Here is a 25964-nt window from a genome sequence, read left to right as displayed (position 1 = left end):
GGTGTCCTGGAACTAGCTTTGTAGACCAAGCTGGCCTCAAACTCCCAGCAAAAAATAACATACTTTTAAAAAGGAATATATCTGCTGGGTGGTGCTGGCACATACCTTTAATCCCAGCACTCGGGAGGCAGAGGCAGACAGATCTCCATGAGTTTGAGGCCAGCCTGGTCTACAAAGCGAGTTCCAGAACAGGCTCCAAAGCAATACAGAGAAACCCTGTCTTGAAAAAAAAAAAAAAAGGGGGGGGAGGGGGAATTATACATAATGAGCACAAAAGGATACCAAGTCTCAATGGGAACAAGTATAAAAAATTAAATGACAGGGTGCTAATTCATATCTTTTAAAACACTCAGAACATGGCTCAAGATAGCCTTTATCTCTTGATCTTCTGCCTCCCCTCTCACATGCTAGACTACCAACATCCCTGGCCATGAATTTATACTGACAACTATCACCATGTTTCACGTGCCTGACAGACACGGTGTATAAAGGAAGAACAATGCATTACCTTGAGCCTTCTTCAGCTGGAGAATTCCATCTCAAAGATATTGGATATGGCACCACATCAGTGATTGAAAATTCTCTCACTTTGAAAGCAGGTGATAAGATTGCACACTAGAGTAATTTTAAAAATTAGCTGACACATACAGACATTATAAATTGGTATTACTAGAACTACAAACAATGACTTTTTAAGAGGCAACCACTGACTCATTACTTTCAAAAGTAATGTAATGGTATCTGAACAGTTCTACAAACTACTGTCATTGTCAAATTTATTGTTTAACCTAGTTTTTGCTCTGCCAGCTCCCATGAACTTAAAGTATTTCACACATTAACAAGACAATTCAACAAATTCCAGCAGCTCTAGCTTACCTAGAGTTATCTATGTAGCCTTCCCACTTTTGTTTTTGTTGTTTGGTTTTGGGTTTTTGTTTTGTTTTTGTCTAGGCAATGTTTCTGTGTAGCCCTAGCTGTCTTGAACTCACTACGGTAGACTAGGCTGGCCTCCAACTCAAGAAATCTACCTGACAAATTACATATGCATATCACCCGTCTATCAGCTACCCATTTTAAACAAAGGCTTCAGAATCTTCCTTGAGATTGCCCTCAGGTTAACAGGTAGATATTAGCATGTTATGCGCTTTGAAAAAAAACTCACCTGCAGTGCACAGCCCCGAGTGACAGCTTCGTCTGCATTTAATGTTGTACTAAGTTCTTTTCCAAAAAATTTGCTGATCTTCTCTTTCACTGCAGGGATTCGTGTGGCACCACCAACTATCTCCACTGCATAAATATCTTCTTTCTTTAACTCTAAGCACAAAATGAGACATCAACTGATTAGTTGTCCTCTAACCTCCACTTATTTCTCAAAAAGAAACTGCTGCAGCCAGGTCATTAGGTATGTGCCCGTAGTTCCAGCTGGAGGCTGAGCAAAGGGGGACCTGCACCTGGGTTTCATGTGGCTGCCAAGGAGCCAAACACAGGCCCTCATGGTTGAGCAGCAAGGCTTTACCATTGAGCCATCTCTCATACCCATACCAAGCTAACCAAGGACTCACTAACAGAAGTTTGTAAGAGCACTACACAAGATTTATATATCCATTCTATATCCATCTGTGTTTGGGGAATATGTATGTATGTATTATGTACTTATTTGTTTGTTTATTTATTTATCTCTATTTTGAAGAGAAAATGCTACATTCTTCATAGAAGAAACATTCCAAGAAGCAGATAAAACTTACTGAAGCACAGAACCAACAGTGTTTGTTCATGCAGTAAATATTTGGCAGGGAGGAGAAAATGATAACACAAAATACATTCTCATTCCCAGAGTCTCAGATCCACAAACAATTTCAATGACAAAAATACTTACTGGATTGTTCCAAAACACTACGAAGTGGTGGCTCCACTCTTGCTAAGAGATCATCACACATCTCCAGAAATTTACCTCTATTAAAGAAACAATAGGTTAAGCCACATTTCACTTGTGTGTAGAACAGAAAGCTATCAAAAATCATAAGCACTGGCAAGGATGTGGTAACTGCAGCCCTGGGCAATGTAAAAAATAAACACCAACTTTTTGCTTTGAATGTTCAACTCAGCATTGCCATGTGGACAGAGGTTTCTGTCCTGCTTGGTTCCTTAGTCCCAAATAAACACAGAGGCTTTATGATTGGCCTATGGTTCAGGCTTATTGGCTAGCTTTCTCTTAATTATTAACACATTTCTAATAATCTATGTATCTCCACTTTGTCTTAGCTCACCAGTAATGTCATGACCTTCTTGTTCCCTCGGCAGCTACACAGTGTTTCCCTGGCAACTCCTCTCTGCCTTTCTCTTCTCAGCATTCTCCTAGTTTGATAACCCTGACTATACTTCCTGCCTGGCTATATGCTGCCAAAACAACTTTATTCAACCAACTAGAGAAACATATATATTCACGACATACAGAAGGACATCCCTGATCATCTCCTCTTTTCTCTCTAAATAAGGTTTTAACTTTAACATAGTAAAATTATACATAAAAAGGGGTTATCACACAAGAATTAGTTACAATATTTAGCCCATTAACATTTAGCAAAATTTAAAGAGATTCTATCATCTATCTTATCTTTGTGAGACTAAGTTTTATATGTAATTTATCTTTTATCATAACTAAGGAAAACCATAACTGTGTCTTCAACTCCATCTAAGACCTCAGAAGGATAATATGTAAACTCTAAAATTGACAGAGACACCTTGATGCCTGGACAGTCAGCCAGAGTTTCTCTTTAACATTGGAGCATTTCTCTTCAGCCAGTGTCTGGTAGACATTTTAATGAAATAGGAAATTGAAGGACCATCCTGTCCTTTGCAACTGTCATAAAACTGGGAATACTTATTTCAACTAAAAATGTACAAGAGAATAAGCAAATCCACAAAGACACTATACTGACAACTGCCTTGAAATGGAACTAAGTTTCCTTCTCTTTTGGAGAATGCCAAAAACAGTCCAGAATTAGACAGTGATCATGACTGAACATCATATGATTAGGACTGAACATTTAAAATAGTGAGTTTCTGTATATGAACTCTACCAACAGCTACCCCCCCCAAAAAAAACAGAATAGGAAATGAAAACATATTGTATTATAAATGAACAAATAGATATGAATACTAACCACAAGGTGATTCAGAACAAAACAAGCCAGTAGTGATGCCCTGAGGACTCAGAGAATGTTACATCCCAGACAGGCTGGTGAATTGCTATGAGTTGAGGCTAGCCTGGACTATAAAGCAAGTTTCAGGACAGCTAGGCCTATTACACAGAAAAACCCTGTCTCCAGGAAGGAAAAAAAAAAAAAAAAGGTCTTAAGAACTGCCAAATGAGCCTGGCATGGTGACGAATGCTTTAATCCCAGCACTGGGGAGGCAGATGCAGATGCATGCCTAAGTTAAAGCCAGCCTGGTCTACAGAGCTAGTTCCAGGATAGGCTCCAAAGCAGTACAGAGAAACCCTGTCTCGAAAAAACAAAAAAGAACTGCCAGATGAGCCAACAATTCCACTCCTAGGTGTGCACCTAAAAGAACTGAAAATACTCAAGCACCTGTTCACAAAAGCCCACCTAGCTACTCACACCATAGCTAAAGGTGAATGTTCATGAACTAGTGGATAAAGGATACATGGTATAGCCATACAATCTGATACCATTTGTCAGAAGAGGCAACAATGTAATGGTGCATAGTTCCTCATGAATTAGCCTCAAAACCACCACGAAAAACACACAGCCATAAATATTCATAGTTCCAGTGCTGTGATGCGTGGAGATTAAATCTGAACTGGAACCAAGAAGCACTTACGAACTCTGGGGGGGGGGGGCAAAAATTGATGGGGTGGGGGTTGAGTTCTGCCTGTCCTGAAACTAACTCTGTAGACCAGGCTGGCCACAAACTTCTCTCTCTCTCTCTCTCTCTCTCTCTCTCTCTCTCTCTCTCTCTCTCTCTCTCTCTCTCCCTCTCCCTCTCCCTCTCCCTCTCTCTTTTGATACAAGCCTCATGCTGGCTGGCTTCAACCTCATTTGATAGTGCACATCCAAGCAGCTGGCTGACTTAACACCTGGAGGCACCACACCTACCCAGATGATTAAATGAAGTTAACACTGCACAAGGACCTACCCTGTGCAGCAGATCTGCCTGTGTTTGATCACTCCAAGTTTCAAGGAAATGACAGGTTTATGATAGCAATTTCTTATGGAGACCACGCTGACCTCAAACTATATCGCTAAGGATGACCTTGAACTTTTTACTGCGTTTTAATGTGTGTTTACATTTAATGGATGTGTTTACATTTGTGTGGCACAAACGTGAAGGTTCTCTCCTTCTACCATGTGGATCCTAAAGATTGAACTCCAGTCACAAGGCCTTGATTGTAATTGCTGTTACTTGTCCAGTCATCTCTCTAGCCTGAGTTGGACTTCTGGCCCCCAAATTTATCGGCCTATTATGTGGTGCTGGTATACAAACCTAGAGTTTCAGGAATGCTGGCCAAGCACTCTGAGCCACATCTTTAGCCTTTACCATTTTTCTTTAACTAAAGACAAAATTAATTCAGAATATACTGAATATTGCTGAAAGTAATCTAATCGCATTCATTTCAAAAATATATAGTTATCTCAAGGTTTAAAAATGAAAGCTATAAGAGTCTAAAATAGTCTGTTTCTAACCTGATCTTTTTTACTTTTGGGGGAGGGGTGGGTTTGGAGAATAACCCTTCCTCCCACCCCCCTGCAAAGCAGCATTCAGGGATAGAAGTAGATAGTTCAGCAGTTAAAAGCACTGGCCACTCTTCCAGAGGACCCAGGTTCAATTCCTAGCACCCACAATGTGGATCATACTGTCTTTACTACTCCCACAGATTAGACATCCTCTTCTGGCCTCTACAGAAATGGTCCATAGACAAATATGCAGGCAAAGCACCCATATACATAAAAATTAACGTTTTAAAAATAGCATACAGGCAAATCCGATTCTAAACACCCCTACTTCACTCTTATGAACAGCATTTGACTACTATCTGAAACATATTGGCCTACCCTCAATCTCGGAGTCTCTGTCTCTCTGTCTCTCACACACACACACACTCATATTCTAGAGTGAACAAGATGCCCCTACACACTATAAAAGCCAACAGAAGAAATTTCCAAGCAATAGAAAAGGGTAAGGAAGAACAAACTTGGACAATGGTCAACAATAAATACCATCTCAAATTTTTGAAGGGTCACTCAAGCTCACTTCCCCAAACAAGTCATCAGTCTTGCCTGAATTCCACCAATGGATTTCACAGCCAAAAGAACATCTCTCTCCCTCATCCAAGCAACACAATCAAACAATAACACTGATTCTGAAATAGCCTTAAATGTCAATTGCCCAGAATTCTTGCATGTTGTACAAAAATGGCTATTGCCCTCAAATGATCCTGAACTACTCAAGGAACTATTTTTTAATTGGTGCCTAAAATTATCCTATTTAAGCAGTAAAGCATGGTTCAGTAGTTTTATTAAAACTAGTAATTTGTGTCTAATACGTACTTAAGTTAACTAGTGACTTTCAGGAACATTTAAATTACCACAACTAAACTTTCAGTCTCCATTACTAGAACCACCAGATCCAACTTTACATAAGAACTGGGTCCCAGATGATCTGTAATTTTTAACACCTTAACCACCATGACTTCAATAATCAGTTAAACAAAATGGAAAGTCATAGTTCATTTAACATTAAGAATTAATATGGTTACCTATTCATAGTTCCGGATACATCAATATCATTCATAAAACATTCAATGCTCAAAGGGAGGTCTGAAGCATTCGCACTCATCAATTTCTTGAGTTTCTCACACTCTTGAGACAGTCGTAATAAAGCACGGATTTTAGATTTTATGTCTAGCTTGTACTTCTTTCCAAATTCTTCACAGAAGTGATTTACTAACACCTCATCAAATTTTCTGCCTCCCAGTGTTGTATCAAAAGCTGTCGCCAAAACCTTCAGGGGAAAAAAAGATAACCCAACAGTTAACCAATCTTAAAGTTTATCATGATACATACTCATTTTTTTTAAAGGGTTATGGTTTAGAAGTGTGTTTATCAAGCCTGAAAATAGGATGTAACACATAATCCTTGTTAATAATATTACACTATGAAACAGGAAGGCCTTTGATCACTGCCCAGACAATGTACTAAATAAATTTTTTTCTTTCTTTGAAGGGAACACACACACACACACACACACACACACACGCAAACACCTTGAAAGGGTATGGTTCACTCCACTAATGAAAACCTCCTGAGGCTGAGACAAGATGACTGCCACAAGCCTGTGAGATCCAGACCAGCCTGAACTACAACGTGAGCAGAAAAAAAAAATACTTTCTACTGGAGCTAAAGATAAGGCGTTCAGGGTTAAGAGCACTGACTAAACCAGGTTCAATTTCCAGCACCCATATAGCAGCTCACACCTGTCTCTAACTCCAGTTTCAGGGGACCCAACACCCATGGAACATCAATGCACATAAAAATAAAGTATTAAAAAAATACTCTCTATTTTACACATTATGCAGGAGATGCAGAAAAGAGACCATCTTTGGGTTTCCTAACTCCTACCATGGTAGAAACCGCTGTATATCTCCAAGATTTCCACCAATCTGATTCAACATAAGTTTCACAATCAAGGCCAAACACATATACCAACTTCTAGTCTGAAACTATTAACAAGAAACTATTAACAAAATGGTGGTGTGTCGCTCTAGTCAGCTATCAGAGAGATGCAGAAGTCTTTAAGCACAACCATGTTTCTATGTACCATGTAAGTACGGCACAGTTGCACTGACAGTATCCCAAATCTGTAGCACAATTTTTAAGTATTAGACCCAAAGCAGATCTAGGAGATGACAAGCTTGCTTGCTGGGCGGTGGTGGCACACGCCTTTAGTCCCAGCACTTGGAGGTAGAGACAGGCAATCTGTGAGTTCAAGGACAGAATGAGTTCCAGGACTAGCTCTATAGCTACAGAGAAACCCTGTCTCCAAAAACAAAAAGAGAGAGAAAGAAAAGAAGAAAAGCTAAGTAACATTTCTGTGAAGAAACAAAGCCTGTAAAACATAACTTTCCAACATCCCCCACAAAGACAGGGTCTCTCTGTGTAGCTCTGGCTGTCCTGGAACTCACTCTGTAGACTAGGATGGCATGTAACTCAGAGAGACAACAAGCCTGCCTTTGCCTCCAAGTCCTGTGATTAAAAGTGTGTGCCACCATTCCCAGCTCAAGGTTTTATTGTTTTATATCAACTCCGGATACAACTTGTTTGGACCCACAACCTCCTGAGATCCAGCTCAGGGAGCTTCACAATCAATCAACTTACATTGTATGTATGGGGGGGGGGGGGCTATCTAATTTGTCAGGCAAAAATTTGTAACAATCACATTTTAATTTCCAGTCCTCTGGAAAAATACTTACTTTCAGTTTTCCTCTATTAAATGCACATACAGAAACTTGATAGGCAGAATGTCCCATGTCTACAAAAACTACATTTCTTGGTTTCTCCTCTAAGGCAGGAAGATCTTGTTTATAGATTCCATACGCAAGGGCAACTATACAAGAGGAAGGAAAGGTAAGTTCAATGTAGAATGTAGTAGCTCCTAAATGCTAAAATTCACTTAAGCAATTAGAAAGACAGGTTTCGTATCTCAGAAACCATCTACACTGTATACTGTATTGGGAAACAGAATCAATTTCTTTATCAGCACTGCATTAATTTGTTCATGTGGAACATTAACATCACAGTGTTCAATGTTAACCAGCTTCAATATTTAACAATAATCATCTGAGGCTGTTTCATTCATTAATCCCTCTTACCTGCAGTTGTTTCATTCATTAACCGCAGGCAATTGAGACCAGCAATCTGTGTGGCATCCATCACTGACCTGCGTTCTGCATCAGTATAAAAACAAGGAACCTACAATAGAAACCAGTCTCTTTACAAAGGCCTGCAAAAAGTTGGTCCTTGCATGACACCCAGGAACTAGATTAATAAATAGTTCCCTCAGGCTAATTGTAGAGGCATGTATCTGTAATCCCAGCACTTAGGAGGCTCTGAAGTCAGTACGTTTAAAACTAACATGAACAGACCCTGCCTCAAAAAAAATAATGTAGAAGTTGATGCAATTTCCCCTTAACCAATTAAAAATAGCTGACTGTACTAAATTACTTATATAAGCAGCATAATCTGTGCTGACTATCTGCTATTAAGACAAAATGGCCAAAGAAGTAAAACATCAGTGTGGTAGAGTTTCATGTCAACTTGATACATATAAAGTCATCTCAGAGTAGGGAACCTCAACTAAGAAAATACTTCCATAAGATGGGAGTTATAGGTAAGCCTGTAAGGTATTTTCTTTATTAATGACTAATGGGGAAGGGTCTAGTCCATTGTAGGTTGGGTCACCACTGGGCTGTTGGCCTGGAGCTCTACAACAATGCAGGCAATACAGGCCATGAGAGGCAAGCCAGTAAATAGATCTTCTGTGGCCTTGACAATCAGCTACCTCCAGGTTCCTGCCCTGTTTGAGTTCCTGTTCTGACTTCTTCGATGATCAAAAGTGATGTGGAAGGTTAAGCCAAATAAACCCTTTTCTCCAAGTTGCTTCTAATCATGTTGTTTCGTCACAGCAACAGTAACCCTAACTAGGGCAATGAAGTAACAATGGCAGAATGAGGGCACTATATGGCAAAGACAATATAGACACCTACACTTCAACAGCCTCTAGGCCCAGTATATAATACATATAAGACTACTAGAAGTAGCCAGGCTCCCATCTAAATAAGGACACACAGAGGCAAGTGTTTTTAGTACTAGCTATCCTGTCCCTATGCACTACACTAGGTACTAAAAAAAAAAAAAAAAAAAAAGAAAAATGAGGTTTCAAATGAGGCTTGAATGACAGACAAGATTTAAATGGGTACAACAGAGCTCTCAGTTGGCTCAGATTGGGTGAGTGGGTAGGCTGATGATTCCTTTCCTCTTAGCCAGGCAAGCTGGGCCATGCCTGAATTTCAGCATAGACCAAGAGGTACAGAGAAGAAAATAACAACAAAATGGAAGACCAGCCACCAAATGGAAGACCAGTCTGGTCTACATAGCAAACTTACAGGCCAGACCAGACTGCACAGTGAGATCCTGTCTCAAAAAATACTAACTTTCCAAAATTACAACTACAACCTGACACAATTTTTACTTGCAATTAACAGCTTTCTTCTCCCTACTTTTAAGACAGTTTCCTAAAACCACAGAGCCATACTCACCGACACAACACAGTCTACCACAGGCTTCTTAAGAACACTTTCTGCTGTCTCCTTCAATTTGGACAAAAGCATAGCAGTCACTTGCTCAGTGGTAAAATTCCGCTCTTCTTCCATATATGTAACCTGCAAGAAGACAAAAGGATCTAATTTTAGTCCTAATCAATGGGGAATAGTGCCGCAAGAGGCGCACTGGAGAATGCTGTCTTTACAAAGTCACCATTTTGTTTAACTTACTTTTCAAACAACCACAACCTAAAGCAAACCTTGAGGCGACATCCTGCCCTGCCATAAAAGGACTGCTGGTAGAAACTGATTTGCCACTTGGCATACTATGTGGACCATGGACCCTACAGTGATTCTACATTATTCATCTCCCCACCAGGACACAAGTACTTTTGAAATCATTATGCCCCAGAACCTACACAGCCACAATAAATGCATGTTATGTTAAAGAATACATGTTGACCAAGTCTCTGGAAACATTTCATGATAAAGCTCTGCCCTGGATAAAGTCTGCAGCCCTTCGAAGAACAGCAAGCTGAATGTTCCAGCATTGCAAGATAACCCATCCCCAGGAAGTTACTATCCAGAATAGGCCCTCCCTCAGCTTGGCGAGGAGCTTGTCTGAGTAACCATCACCTTGCTTACCTCCAATCCTAATTCTGTGCAGAAGCTGACACTTGCTCACTTTATATCATGAGAGACAGACAGACTCTCTCACAGGCCCCTTTGTAGCCTGCCCCACATACTGACTTTCTGCTTGGCACTTGGTCAGTTTTGTCCATGCTTTGTCCCCAAGGTCTTCCTTTCTCTGGCCTATCTGTCCTGCTTCATGATTTAACAAGTCCCCATTTTCTCATAAAACCTTTCCCTCTACTAAATTCTAGCCTCACCCCTCAGTGAGCATTCAAACTCTTCTGAGATTACTGACACAGGTACTTTAAATAAGCCTAGTCATCATTTTTAAATGTACAGAGGGGTCACCCAGAGGGCAACTTTCAGGACTGTTCATCACTGTAAATCTTAGTGACAGCACCTTTACCCACTGAACCACCTGGTGCCTGATTATTCTTTAAGGGAACCTTTCTCTCCTAATGTGAATTCTCTGCTACAGTGCCAGACCATACTGTTCTCACTTCACACTATTTGATATCGTTTTTGTTTCTTTTATGGTACTAACATTGAATCTAGACCTTATAAATTGGAATGATACTGAGCTATACTCCCAGCCCCAATTCAGTCTCAGTAAGAATCACATAGTTCTTTTTCTACAACTGGCATGGTCTTAAATACCACACCTAGCTGAGGATGGTGGCTAATACCTGTAATCCCAGCACTCAGAGGAGACCAAGGCTAGCCTAGGCTACAGAGTAAGACCTTGTCTCAAAAAACAAAAACGTGCTGGGCATTGGTGGTACACGCCTTTAAATCCCAGCACTCAGGAGACAGAGGCAAGCAGATCTCTTTGAGTTTTGAGGCCAGCCTGGTCTACAGAGCTCCAGGACAGGCTCCAAAGCTACAGAGAAACCTTGTCTCAAAAGGAAAAAAAAAAAAAAAAGAATAGTATATCAAATACCAGCTCTAAAGCTCACTTGCTTAGATTCCTTTTATACCCTGACTGTAGGAGATGCAGGTATGTTACCCAGCCCACATCCCAACTTCTCAGTGTTATGTGACAGGATCACTACTGTTCCACAAAGATTCTTCTATACTTGTTCCAAAGACAAAGATCAAATTCATTCTTCCCTAAAACATCTCTGCACCTTCAGTGCTGCCATGACTACAGCCATGTACCAGGCTTTAAAGTTATACTTTGGCCTGCTCTTCCACCACAAGTCTTCTCTCTAACATCACCCTGGAAAGGCAGCTCTCTGTGAACGCCACAAACAAAAGTGACTGAGTTAATGTCACTCCCCAGGCCCCCAAAGCAGACAAGAGAAGAGCACCATCAATAGCTCCCCTCCCAAACCAACACAGTCAAGAAATGTTCTTAAATATTTTCAAAACAAGGTCCAGAGAGATGGCTCAGTGGTTAAAGAGCATTGGCTGCTCTTCCAAGGACAGGAAGGAGTTCATTCTCAGTACCCACAAAACTATCTGTAATTCCAGTTTCCTGGACCCCTCCACCCGGGGAGAGAGGAATCCAACACCCTCTTCTGGACTGAGAGCTCCAGGTACATACAATGTTTTGCCAGGAAGTGGTGGTGCACAACTTTAATTGGGGGGGGGGGGGGCGGCAGCAAAAGAAAACAGATTTCTATGAGTTCGAGGCCAACCTGGCCTACAGAATGAGTTATAGGATAGCCAAAGCTACATAGAGAAACCCTGTCAGGGAATCGAGGAAAGGGGGGAGGGGGAGTTGGGGGAATGGTGTGACACAACACAACAGTGTTTCATTACAGCTTCATCAAAACATTGACACACATGAGCTGACAGACAAAATTCTCTTAACAATTATCTGCAGAACCTTACCTTTATGCCTGTTAATCCAGTGGGCAACTGCACAACATCGTATGCAAGATTAGACTTTTCAGCCTCCACAAATGGATCAGAGAATGCACGCCCATGAAATCTTTTAAAGCCTTGAACTGTATTCTTGGCGTTGGAAATTACCTAGAAGAGAAAATTAGCAAGAAAGACCATTCAGTTTCCAAATTTCAACAGCCTCAGATTAGTTAGAATTCTTTTAACTCACAAAATTTCCTTCTAAAGCCAGGCACTGTGGAACATGACTGCAATTCCAACATTTGGGAGCAAAAAGCAAAAACATCACCCACAAGTGAGAAACGCACATGCCAATACACTTTTAAGGTATGCTTTACCCTAAGTTGCCTAGCCTACTCTCATTCTCATGAGTACTTTCCCTTTCTTAATAAACTGTCCTATTTCCATTTCTAACCATGTACTCCTGGTAAAACTCTTTGCCCTAGGTCACAAGAACATGTCTAACTACTTCACTAACCCATCTAATATGTCTTTCTGTAAAAATCTCATAAATGCTCACATGAAAAAGAGAAGTTAAGATGGTGTGGTAGAAAAGCCAGGTGGTGCATGCCTTTAATCCTTGCAATTGGGAGGTAGAGGCAGGTCGATTTGAGTTCAATGTCAGTCTGGTCTACAGAGCTAGTTCCAGAACAGCCAGCACTATTCAAGAGAAGCCCTGTCTCAATAAACTAAAAAAGATGGGGGGGGGGGGGGGGACCCAGACACACACACACACACACACACACACATATCCTTCCAAGTTTCAATTTTCTTTAGAGATTCAACCTTCTAAATCAGGTAAATTGAGAACAAGGGATTTACATGGGTCTCAGTGGCAGGGCAGTTTTCCTCTTCATGTCAGGCCACTGTACTTACCAAAAATATTCCCTGTTCCTAAATTTTTAATATTTACAGAAAATGACTATCAGGTTCTAATACTGCTTAGAGTTTATGGTTTTTTTTTCCAGGAACAAATTCATCAATACTTATTAATTCATAAATTCTCATTAAACAGACTTACCATAGGACTGGAGATGCAGTAAGACAAACAACACACCTGGCATGTATACAGTGTATTCATGTGCACAGTGCACGCACGGCCCCATCAAATTTACTATAGAGTACACATACAGAACAATGACTATTGGGAGAGTGTGACTATTCTTATATAACAGGAAATGTGAAATAGATTATCTTGTGTCCAAATACTGAAATACTACATAAGGGTAAAACTTTTAAGTGAGAAGACAAGTATCTGTGTAGAATGAGCTCACTGAAGGAAAGAAAACACACTTAGATGCTTACAAAGAACAAAAGGACTATTTATTAAAACAGTAGTGGTGAGCTGGGGACACAGATGAATGGAAGAGTATACACACAGATCCCAGGTTTAATTCAAAGAATGATAGATAACAGTCATTTATCTACATAATGGTTTAAGCAGTGACTTCCACATTCCCTATACTTTTCTAATTCCTCTAAAATAGACAGTAACTAACAGGGAACTGTGGTGAACATTTTAGCTTCCAGAATATGTGCTCCTACTCAGTCCAGGATTTAAGGAGCCTGCACAAACAGGAAAAGCTCTTTATACAAACTCCTCTCTATCTAGGCCAAACCAGTGAGGCCTCCAAAGTCAGGCCTGGCCTGAGGAACTCAGTATATCACAATCAACAATCAGCACAGAACCAGGCAGCCAGCATAATATAGTAACTATATTCAGTAGGAAAAGCAGTTTCAAACAAATAGACATTTATAAAACAACCATTTCTAAGTAAGCATAATTTCGTTATCAAATGCCTCCAAAATTATCCACAACACTCCACAAATTAAGTCTATAAAACACTCAAGTAAAAAAGCTAACTAACAAAGCACCACTTTTCTTTGGATAGGGTCTCTTCTCGTTTATGCCAGGCTGGCCTTCAACTTGTTATATAGCCAATAAACTTAACATGGTAGTCCCCTCCCTCCATGTACTATCTGGTTTGTATCAATTTGACACAAGCTAGAGTCTTCAGATTGAGAAAATACGTTCATAAGATCCAGTGATCAACAGGAGAAGGCCCAGCACGTTTTAGATGGTGCCATCCCTAAGCTGGTGGTCCTGAATTCTTTAAGAAAGCAGTCTGAGCAAGCCGAGTAGAACAAGCCAGTAAGTAGCACTCTTCCACAGCCTCTGCATCAACTACTGCCTCGAGGTTCCTGCCCTCTTTAGTTCCTGTCCTGACTTCATTTATCAACAAACAGCAATGCAGAAGTGTAAGCTCAATAAACCATTTCCTCCATAATTTGCTTTTAGATAATGGTGTTAAGACACTCCACCACTCAAGTGTCTGTTTTATGTAGTGCTACGTACAAACTGATGGTGGGGATGTCTTTCTGTACACGTTTCTCTTATTGGTTGATGAATAAAGCACTGTGGCCAATGAGGCAGGATGATTGGCAGGACTAGGAGACAAGGAGAATTCTGGGAAGTGTAGGCAGAGAACAGTTGAAATGTAGGATGCTGGAGGAATAACACCAAGTCGGACATCTGGGTAAGTCACAGCCTCGTGGCAATACATATTGACAGATATTGGTAAATAAGAAGCCCTAGTCACTGGCCAACAGCTTTATAACTAATAAGAGTCTCTGTGTGTTATTCTGGGACTGACACAGCTCTGGGACCAGGCTGGTGGGGAAAGAAGGCTCCTAACAGACTGAACATAGAGACCTCAAGCACATTACCAACTGAGATCCTTCCCTGGTCAAGAAACTGCTTTATTTTGTGTGTACATAATAAAGTCAATATCAGGTTTCTTCCTCTACTATTTTCCACCTTACTTTCTGAGAGAAGTACTTTAGCCAATAAGCCATTTCCCAAGCCCCAGAATCATCATCTTAGGCTCATTTTAGGTCCTACGTGGTCCAAAAAGCTATTCATGCATTTGTTGTTCCAGACTGAACAGTAACAAGATTAAATATGCAACTCCTTAACTCTACAGATATCTCAGACATTCAGAGTAATGGATTCTATGAGTTTTTGTTGCTCTAGTTACTCAGAAATACGCAAACATATCAAGCTCTCCACAGTTCTAGTGTTCTTTCGTGTGGAACCTGAACCACAATAACCTTTAACACGAAGATGAAAGGCCCAACAGAACAGACTTCAAAAAGCATTCCAAGAGTCTGGTGGTTGATGGGAGATGCCATTATGTATATATGTTTCTCATACTGGTTAATAATAAAGCACTGTTGGCCAATAGGAAAGGAAGATAGGAGGGACTAGGAGACAAGGAGGAAATAGGAGGAGTCAAGATGGAGAGTCTGAAGAAAGCAGTATGCCGCCGGCTCCCCAGTAAGAGAAATACATAGATCAGCAGAATTGGGTTAATACTTAAGGCAGAGCTAGCCGATAAGAAAGTAGTAACTGGCCAACAGTATAATATCAAATACAGAGTCTCAGTGTGTTATTTAGGGCTGGCGTGGCGGCAGGACAAGACCAGGCGGCGGCAGGCGGAAAAACCTGTACTCGTTACAGGTGGTGTAGGCACTCACCTTTCATCCTGGCACGTGGAAGACAGAGTTAGGTGAATCTCTGTGAGTTGGAGTCCAGCCTGGTCTACAAAGTGAGTTCCAGGACAGCCAGGGCTGTTACACAGAGAAACCCAGTCATCGTCATCCCCCCCATTCCCCCGCAAAAAAAAAAGGAAAAGGGGGGAAGGTTATTTCAAACACCAAAGATTAAGACTGACTGTGCTAGCACATAGCACATGCATGGGAAGCTGGAACAAGAAGATGTTGAGTTTAAGGCCAGCCTGAGCTACAAAGGACGTTCTAAAGGAACCTGGGACATGTAAGACCCTACCTCAACAAAAAAAAGAATAAAAATATTCAGGCAACATACAGTAGCAATTTGCATCAAACATATTATATAAAAATTTCATTTCCCTAAAAAGAGGGCTCTAGTGCTTAGTCATTTTAGGAGGGAAAATGGGCACTGTACCTGGCTCTTAGCTGCTGCTCCAACTGAACGATTCTTAGGACCAAAAGAAACACAAGCCCTAGAAGACAAAAACCAACATTCAGGAATCAGACTTTATCATAACATAGCCGAAACCCCAGCAGGCAAGATTTCTGAGTATCACCAAAAGCCATGTATTTCTTGAATTTTTAAAATTAAACTATAATTATATCACTTCCCCCTTCTAACCCTTCCCATGTCCCCCACTCCTCTTAAATTCATGGCATCTTTTTATTTATTTTTAACACACACAAATACAACCTGCTGAGTCCAGATAGTGTTGACAGCATATAATTCCAAGCGTAAGTCATATATTTTAACTTCACAAGATGTGTCTATGATTTTACCATATCTATTACATAAAAACTGTTCACGAAACAGACTGAATCATGTCATTTAAAGACTGTTGGATCACAGGTCTGATTTCATAACCACCTGTCCAAAATACTACAGAGATAGATGGGACAAGACCAAACACCCTCACCTTCCACATCTCATGTTCAATGTAATTCCATAGCACTTTTAATCAGTCTTGTTTTAACACAGCTTAATTTCAAAATTAATATAGTCTTAAAACAACTCAAGACTGGACAGCGCCCAGTGGTTAACAGCATTTCCTGTTCTTCCAGAGGACACAGGCACTCTGGTCCCAGCATAAACACTGTGGTTTTCAACCACCTATAACTCCACTTCCAAAGGACCTGTTGCCCTTTTCTAACCCCAGAAGGTACCAGGTATGGAAGTGATGCACAGACAGACATGTGGACCTAACACTCATACATATAAAATAAAATAAATAAATAAATAAATAAACAACCTTGTCCTATTCATGTGAACAGAAAATTATTTAGAACTAGCTTCCAGACTCAGTACTGCCAAGAATCTTCATCTCCACCTCTGAACACTTTATCAAATCATTGTACATATACCAGATTGAGCTACTTTTTAAAAATTATTTACACATACACACATTACATATATATTTCCTTATTAGTGAGAACAAAAGGATGTCAGAGCCCCTGAAGATGGGAATTTAAAGAACAGTGTGTGCTCTTATTAAAACACTGAGTCTTCACTCCATTCCCCTTTGCTGCTTTTTTAAAAACCCGAAAGAGAACCTGTTTGTAGGCTTCAAAGAAAGCACTATTTTACACTTAAAAAGTAGGCTGCTTGGCCGGGTGGTGATGGCTCACGCCATTAGTCCCAGCATTTGGGAGGCAAAAGCAGGTGGATCTCTGTTTGAGTTCCAGACCAGCCTGGTCTACAAGAGCTAGTTCCAGGACACCTCCAAAGCCACAAGAAACCAAAAAAAAAGGGGGGGGGGGTAGAAACTAGGCTACTAAGGAGCTTTTGCTATCTAGACTTGTTTTTGTAACCTAACACACCTAGAACCAGGTCATATTCTCTTTATATCATTTCCCTTTCCAGTAACTGGCTTTTCTCTTCCTTCTACTTCGGTTAACAGTGACTCTATTGTATTTGCTTTTTTTATTATACCATTTACCCTCAGAAGCGTCCTATCTTACCATTTGCCATAGAGGAAACCAAGTATGAAATGGTCATTAGTAAGTTGATTTATCTAGGATCTGAAAGTGATGGACTCAACTCCAGATCATATCTCTGTAATTCATACTCCAGCTTTGACCCTCTCTATCCTCTTGAACACTGATTTGAATCTTCCAATTCAGCAGACTAAAAATTAAAGAGCCCTAGAGGTGCCACCAAGCATAGCACCCTGCATCTGCACATGCACAAAAATAAACACATTTAAAAAGTTGGCTATCCTGGAATTCATTCTGTAGACCAAGCTGGCCTCAAACTCCTAGAGATCCACCTGCCTCTGGCTCCCTCTGCTGGGATTAAAGGCATACACCAACAACCAGCCAAATTTAAAAAAAAAAAAATTAAGTTATATTAAAAGGGGAGAGGGGAGGCTGGAATACCAGGCCTCCCTGGGCTTCAAATGCAAAAACCCTATATGCCCTTCTTCAAGAGTTACAGTACTCTATACACTATACTGTCTCATGGCAAAGACAGAGCCTGAGATCTCTGTGAGCTTCTGATTCTTGAGTTCTTTGTTTAAGCCTAAATAAAAGTAGTCCCTTTTTAAAAAGCAGATGACATGATCAAAAATAGCTACCAGTAATGAAAAAGAAAAAATGACTAAGTACCATTTAAATCACAGGCCACACTGCCCTTTAAAAATAGCTCACACAAACATACCCCAGTAACCATACTCCAAAAAGGTTGACCCGCCTAACCCATGGCAAACTTCCACCTTTCTACAAATCACCAGATCAGATTTCTGAGCTACAAGACTAAAGTGCCAACATAAGACAGTGTTACTCATCTTTCCCATAGCCCTTTGTTCAAACTCCAACCTTAAAAGTGTTAAGTCAATAAGGGTGGAGAAGGCAAGTGTGACCAGAATATATTATATGCCTGTATGAAACTGTCAAGGAATAAATTAGCTGAGGATGCAGCTCAGTATAGACTTGACCAGAATATCTGAGGTCACATGAGGTCTTGGGTCCAAGTTATAGGAGGGGGAAGAACCAGTAACCATTTAATTGAAGGAGCACTGGCAATGCTTTAAGCATATATGGGCAGCAGCATTTAGTCTATGGTTTATGAGGGCGGAGGGTGAAGTTGGGTTAGGAGAATATGGGGAACAGGAACCTAGGCAGAGTAAGAAGGAAGTAGAGGCAATCACCTTCAAAATACATTGTATATACACATAATAAAATTGTCAAAGAATAGTTGTTTAAAGTATTACTATGTCTAAAAAAGGGCAATGTTCGCACAGCTAATGGGGGAGGGGTTCAAGACATGATTTTTTTGTGTAGTCCTGGCTATTCCGGAATTCACTCTGTACACCAGGCTGACCTCCAGAATGCTGGGATTAAAGGTGTGAGCCACCACCACCCAGCATAATTTTTTTATTCTACTCAGTAACTTTGAAGCAGGATGGCTTTGTTACCCTCCAAACAAAACCAATTGCTTGCAAACATACTTCACACTCCTACATATGAGATCTAAAGCCTTTTGCCAACCCCTACAACCATGCATAGTGACCCCAATACAATTATCCCTATAAAGCCTCTCAATCTTCCCACTTTACTAACAATCTGCTTTTGCCACCTACAATGTACTGAACCTTCAGCTGTCACCTGGAACACCTGCTTAGTAAAACTGTCCCAATCCACTTCACAATTCCAAGTAAATTCATTTTTACCTCTTAACCTAGAGGACTTGGATTAATTTACATAATAATGACTAACCCAACTTTGACTTTTAATGTTTGCTTCCTGCTCTAAAAGACTATTTTACAATCTGTAAATCACAACTTGAGTGACTCTAAAATCAACAATTAGGTTATTAACTGCAACTTGAACACTACCATGTACTTCCAAGGACACACAAGCAGGCACACACACATGTGCAGTACATGCATAAATATACAAGAAGCTTATTATCAATTCTGACATGTCTACCATGTCTCAATGCAAAAACCTTTAACAAGCCAAACGTGGAAGCACCCACCTTTAATCCTAGTGCTCTGGAGTAGGGGCAGGTGGATGGTGCGTTCAAGGCCAGTGAAGTTTAAATCACAACATATCGTGACTTATATCACAGGGTTACAGGTACATACTTTCCAACAATGCAGCCTCTAGCCACAGAAGACTATCTGAATTTTATTTATTTAACTTTAATATGTAAAACTCAGTTCTTCAGACTCCACTGCCCACATTTCAAGAATTCAATGTCTAGGTGTGGCCTGTGGCTACTGTTCTGGACATCTGATACAGAACACTTTGGATAACATGGAGTGTTCTTTTTTTAAATTTATTTTATTTATGTGCGTGTTTTACCTGGATGTACATCTGTGCACCACCAATGTTCCTGGTGGTGCTCTCAGAAGCCAGCATTGGATCCCTGAAATATTGTTCTGTACATTAAAGTTTCCTTAAATGGGTTCATGATTCCTTTAAACTCAGTATCTGCCTTAATAGTATTAAGGTTAACATATACCTCCAAGAACAAAAAAGAACATCTTTCACACAGGATGAAAAGTCAGCTGGTAATACACTTGCTACCAAACCTGAGTGCAACCCCAGAACCAAACGACAGAAGAAAATTGGTGCCGTTAAGTCAACCTCCACATTCTTGCTAAAGCACACACACACAAACTGTATAAATAAATGCAAGGTTTAGTTGTTTTCGGTGGTTGGGGTTTTTGTTGTTGAGACAGGTCTCACTATGCAGCTCTGGCTGGCTTGTAACCGTATCAAACTAATTTCAAACACAGATCCACCTGCCTCTGCCCATAAAGGTTTATGCCACCAAACCTCGCCAATTCAACTTTTAATATTTTTCCTTTTTTCTGGAGGCAGGTTTTCACTGTATAGTTCTGACTGTCCTGAAACTCACTCTGTAGACCAGCCTGGCCTTGAACTCAGAGATATCTACCTGCCTCTGCCTCCCAAGTGCTGGGAAAGTACACTACTATCCAGTACAATTTTGGAAATTTTTAATTTTTTAAAATGCCTTTCATAGTTTGAGTTATTCAATCTTTTCTTTGATATATGCAGACACACAATGAGAACAGTCCTCACCATCTTAAAAAGCATGTCACTAATGGGAACACCCCTCCTCGGCCACATGATACAATAATTAAGTTAACCCTTAAGTCTAAACTCAGTGAGCATTGCACACATCTCTTACTGTATCAGATGGAATCCTAACACAGTACTCCATGAACTCTCGTGTTCTAGAAGTTCTATACCAACACCAGGGACTGAGACCTGCATCAATTCCACTCTGCTATCAATATGGGTAAGTTGAACAAGAAAAAACAAGAAGCACTATGGGCTTCTTTCTAACTGGGTAACTCCTGCTGCTTATCTGAAATGCAACGTACTTATCTGATGGGGGGGATTAAACAATCTATCTCACTGCATTGCTAAAGATTAAATTTGATTATCAACTTCTAAAGGGCTCATGTCACAGACTGGCAGACCATAAATAATACCAGCTATTACAGATTCAAAAGTCACAGACTAGGTTTCATACAAAAGTATAACTGCCGGGTGGTGGTGGCAAACACCTTTAATCCCAGTACTCTATAGGCAGAGGCAGGCAGACCTCTGTGAGTTCTAAGCCAGCCTGGTCTACAGAGTAAATTCTAGGACAGCCAAGGCTACACTGAGAAATCCTGTCTGAGAAAGAAAAAGAAAGTATTAATTGCTCTGAAAACAGACTTTCTTAAAAATTATTTACACTTGATCATGGTAATTCTGTAAATCAAAAACTCATTCAATACAAGTTCTTATAAACAGCCAACCTCTAAAGTGCACATATAAAGACACACAAATAAAAAATTAAGGGGGTCTGGAGAGATGGCTCTGCAATTGAGAGCACTTGCTGCTCTTGATGAGGACCCAGGTCTGGTTCCAAGTACCCACATAGTGGCTCAGAACTGTTTCTAACTCCAGTTCTAGGTAATCAGAAAGGCACTGCACTGTGGTGCAGACATAAGCAGGCAAAACACCTATACACATTAAAAATATATAAACTGTGCACAAATTTCCAGATTTTAGTGTTATTATAATATAGTTAATAGAAAATTAATCAAAAAATACCAAAGGTCCAAGTCAAGTACAGCAGCTCATGCCTGTATCAGTGCTCAGGAAGCTGAGGCATCATTAATTTGAGCCCAGGGCTGCCTGAACAACACAGCAAGACCCTGTCTCCAACGAGAGAGGGAAATACAAAAGAACAGCCTATTGGCAAATAATCTGTCACTATACTACTAAGGCAAATATTCTGGTACTATACTACTATTCTATGCACCAAGTCAAGAAAAAGGCCTGTAATCCTTGCACTCAGTGGAAGCTATAAAATCAAAAACTCAAGGAACTCAAGGTCATTCTTGGCTACATACACAGTTCAATACTGGGCAACATTAAGGCAGAGGGAACTCCTCCAAGTTGTCCTTTGACCTCAGGCAAGCCAAAGCATGTGCGCTCATACCAAACCTCACTTAGTCAGCGTTGGCTCACATGTTGGCACTTGGGAGACAGAGCCAGGGGATCTCAGTGAGTTCGAGGCCAGCCTGGTCTACAAAGATCCTGGACAGCCAGGACTATTTCCATAGAGAAACAATAAAATTAATTAAATAAAACCTCATATTTACTGGAGAGATACATTTCTCCCCTTTCTGTGTAGCCATGACAATCCTGGAACAAGTTCTACAGACCAGGCTAGAGATCCTCAGGATTCTGCCTAGCCCACAACAGGCTGCCAATCACATTTTCAAAAGCTGGATCACTTTCCATTGTACCTACATGAAAAAGTTTAATAATCCCCCAAGGCTGAACCGTCATCCCTCAATCTATCAAGCTCTGCTCGCCTCAGGTCTTCTATCTACTGGAAGAGTCTTCCTCAAGCCCAAGGCCTCCTTGTAAACTCCTACCCACCTTCCAGGTCAAAAATGACATTTTTGGGAGCACCCTCCAACTCCAGCCCATAACCAGTTATGTCTGTTATACTCATTGTATTCTGTACTTTTCCATCTTGTTCTTTACCAGATAGTAACTGTATGCTCTTGTTTAGCATGTGGCTTTTTCCATTACCATGCCCATGATGGCAAGACTGGGTATTTTGTTGTCCATCACAGTATCTCCCATACTTAACACATAACCACCATAGTCACACTGTGTGTGAATCTGCTAAAATAGAGGGGAAAATGCAAAGATCTGGCTACTCCCCTGGCTCAAGCAAAACCCAATATGAAATGAAGTACATATATAAAACTTCAACTGCCTTTGTAGAATCAATGGAAAGTGTTAGACAGAAAATGAGGTATATCTCTCAGACAGACCACTGAGACCTGTAACTTTATGCTTTTACATTACAACAAAGTTGCAACAGTCTGCATACTTATGAGATCTAAATCCTTCTTCACAACCTGAAGAAAAGGCACTGCACTTTCTGCTCCCATTGTTAGGTCAAGCCTTCAGCACAGAAATCTGTAAATCAAATGCATAACAGAGTACTTAAATGAAGCTAAGCATGGGGGGTGCACACCTAGGATTCCAGCACTCAGGAATCTGAAGTTCTGCATTTCCTTCAAAGTTAGCCTAACACTGAGATCTCACAAAGAAATTACAGCTGGGTGTGGTGGTGCATGCACACATTTAATCCCAGCACTAAGGAGGCAGAGGAAGGTAGATTGCTGTTGAGTTTGAGGCCAGTCTGGTCCAGAGTTCCAGAACAAATAGAGCTACGTAGATAGACCCTGTCCCTCCTCTCCAGAGGGAGGAAAGAGAGGGAGGGAAGGAAGGAAGAGGGATGGGGAGGGAGAGGGAGGGGAGGGGAGGGAGGGAAGGAAGGGGGATGGGGAGGGAGAGGGAGGGGAGGAAAAGGAATTGCCTGTGTGGCTATGAAGGAAAATCTATGGGAAACAAAGGGTTCTCTGTGATACCTTACCACAATCACATGGTCTATCACCCTTTCAGTCTTTATGCAAATGTAATTGCCATCAGGAAAACTAAAGTTTCAAATAATTAAATTCATGACAAAACTTCTGCCACAGCTGCTAAGAGGTTAACAGGTTAAAGTAATCTAAAAGAAAGATAGCACAGCTCCCCAAGCCTCAGGCTCCTTAGGTCATGTCTCTCCTCCCCCAGCTAAAGTATTTAATTCTAGGCAGGTGAGGCCCAAGAAGCCAGACTCTGAAGCCAGTTTTCCTTTAGGAACATGACTTTTAGATCTAAAGTAAGAGCTCAGAAAAAGCATTATCTAATAGGAAATTAATGCTAAAATGCCTAGAAGCAAAATTTTAATACTTTTCAAAAAGCAGTACATGATATACCTCTGTAGAAAACACAAGTCAGAATGCCTAGTTTTAAAATGGCAAATAGGGGAGGCAGAGGCAGGCAGATCTCCAGGCCATCCTGTCTATAATAGTGACAGCCTGTCTATAATAGGACAACCAGGGCTACAGGGAAACCCTGTATGAAAAAAAAAAAAAAAATACAAATGGGAATAGAGCTTGACAGGCAATGTAGGGAGAGTGAGCAAAATGTTTGATTTTGACAATGGTCCCAGAGCTTTGTAACACTAAAAACTTGAGGACCCAGCAGCAATAGCTTAGTTGGTAGAGTGCTTGTTTAGTATGCCAGAAGCCCTAGGTTCGATCCCCATCTGGATATTAAGGTATATACCTGTATTCGTGGGAGATGGAGGTAGTTGGATCAAGAGTTCAAAGTCATTCTCAGACCCAAAATGACCTGACAGCCTGGGCTACAAGAAACCCACCACAGTAAACTGGTTAAAAACGAGATGGAACAATGAACCCAGAAATAACAGCTTCTTCAAGAATTTGTAGAAATGGAATTTAGTAAATTAAAGTTAACTTTCTAACACAACTGAAGATAAAGGCAGGATTAATGAATTCGATGTCATCCGGGGCTACATAGGGAGAATTTGTCCTTAAGGGGGTAAAAAAAAAAAATCTATCTACATATATTGAAAAGGTAGGCTCCCTTTTACTCAAAAACAAGAAAAAAGAAAGGCTGGATGAGTCATCTTTTTGGGATATTTGTCTACACTGGTCCCATAACTTCATGTAAGTTCTAGAAGTCAAAGTGAGCCTTTGAGTCATGCATTAACAATTGTGGCCAGCAACCGGCTGGAACTCATTAGCATGTTAAAGTGCAATGCTCATAAGGACGAGGTGAGTATAAAGACCCAACTTAGCTCGATATCCAGAAACGACTGGGAAAAGAGGGCTGAAACGTTATTTCTTAAGAAAATCATCAATTTTATTAAACCTCTTGTTTTGTATACCGGCTACCCCAATGGCGTGCTGAGTGCTCAGACTCCACATCTTCCGGGCGCCTCCCCGCCCCCACTCACGTGGGACTCGAGCCGCTTCCCAGTCCGGAGGCCACAATCTACTCGTTAACTTTTATTAAACGCTTTCTGTGTGCAGAGTCCCCACCTCCGTTAGGCTCAACAAAGCTCAGCAAGCCCCGGGCCCTAGTTTCAGGTGCAGCCCCCCAAAAGGAGTGCAGCCTCAGGCCTGCCTTCCCTTTCAGTTCCTACTCGTGCCCTCCGCCGACCAGACTACCGGCTCAAAGCCTTCGTTTGGGCCGCGGAAAGGCCTCGCGCCTGACGCAGGCCCAGCCTCCGAGGCAGGTGGCAGCCACGGGCGACCCGGCAATCGGCAGGGGTCTTCTGCGAACCCTTAACTGGAAAGTGAGGCGACCCCGCCGGCCAGGCCCACACTTACGGCGTGCAGCGGTCGCTATACTCGTTAGCGATCGTCTCGATGCCGCCGGCGCGGGCCACAGCGACATAGCAGCTCTGAAAGCCCAGGTCTATGCCCACCACCGACATGGCGCCGGCTACTGCTCGGGCTCGGGCCCAGGGCCGGCCGCCGACACAGCACACGGACCCCGGCGGGGCTTGCGCGTGGAAAGGGCGAGCCGCGTGGGCTGACGGGGCGTCGCGGATAGGCGGGCGAAGCCGGGCGACCGTCCACGAGGACGCTTGGGTCCTTGAGGAAGACGAGCCTCCGCCACTGGGGCCGGCTCCGGCTCCGCGGCAGCAGAGGAGTCGCCGGTAGCGGAGGCGGAGAAGATCTCGAAGGCTCTCGTTGCGACAGGAGCAAAGCTGCAGCGCGAGAACTGCGCAGGAACGGAATGTTCTCGCGAGACCCAGGCTCCGACGATTTTCCTCCCGAGGCTCCTCCCCCGTAGGCGTCGGGACTGCGTCACGTCCTGGCACAGGAAACTGGGGAGGAAGTGAGAGGACGAAAGCTGTCGAACACGACGTTGTCAACTGAGCCTGCGCAGAGAAGCCCTTGCAGCTGCAGCCGCAGCCGCAGCCGCAGCGAGCTGTAGGGCGCCTACCTTCCAGAAGTAGGCGAGCGGGAGTGAGACAATACAAGTGAGAGCTGCGCTGGGCCCACTTCCGTTGTGTCTCATCATCGCGGAGGGACTTCCGGCGGCGGCTTCGCAGGCCCTCTGCGGTTTTAATGAGGCCCCGCAGTGAATGCTTGCTAATCCTCCAGTTACTGAGGGTCGACCCTTTCAGATTGGTCTTACGAGAAGCTCAGTGAGAGTAAGAGGC

At 41.7% G+C, this 25964-nt stretch overlaps 1 protein-coding gene across 1 annotated transcript in view; it reads right to left on the bottom strand.

Moving 5' to 3' along the window:
* Positions 1–25492, bottom strand: part of Hspa4 (heat shock protein family A (Hsp70) member 4) — a 35143-nt gene extending 9651 nt beyond the window's left edge. The window contains exons 1-10 of the mRNA XM_051180700.1: positions 25123–25492; positions 15807–15864; positions 11810–11950; positions 9338–9460; positions 7892–7991; positions 7493–7626; positions 5780–6024; positions 1877–1953; positions 1163–1314; positions 509–615 (exon numbers count right to left, since the gene is read on the bottom strand). Coding sequence (XP_051036657.1) covers positions 509–615; positions 1163–1314; positions 1877–1953; positions 5780–6024; positions 7493–7626; positions 7892–7991; positions 9338–9460; positions 11810–11950; positions 15807–15864; positions 25123–25229 — 1244 coding nt within the window. The 5' untranslated portion in view covers positions 25230–25492. The remainder of the gene's footprint in view (positions 1–508; positions 616–1162; positions 1315–1876; positions 1954–5779; positions 6025–7492; positions 7627–7891; positions 7992–9337; positions 9461–11809; positions 11951–15806; positions 15865–25122) is intronic.
* Positions 25493–25964: the final 472 nt, after the last annotated feature.

The sequence above is a fragment of the Phodopus roborovskii genome, unplaced genomic scaffold (genome assembly GCF_943737965.1).
Source record: "Phodopus roborovskii unplaced genomic scaffold, PHOROB, whole genome shotgun sequence".
Lineage (NCBI taxonomy): Eukaryota > Metazoa > Chordata > Mammalia > Rodentia > Cricetidae > Phodopus > Phodopus roborovskii.
Note: the sequence above shows the minus strand (reverse complement) of the source record. Positions and strands in the feature narration are given on the sequence as shown.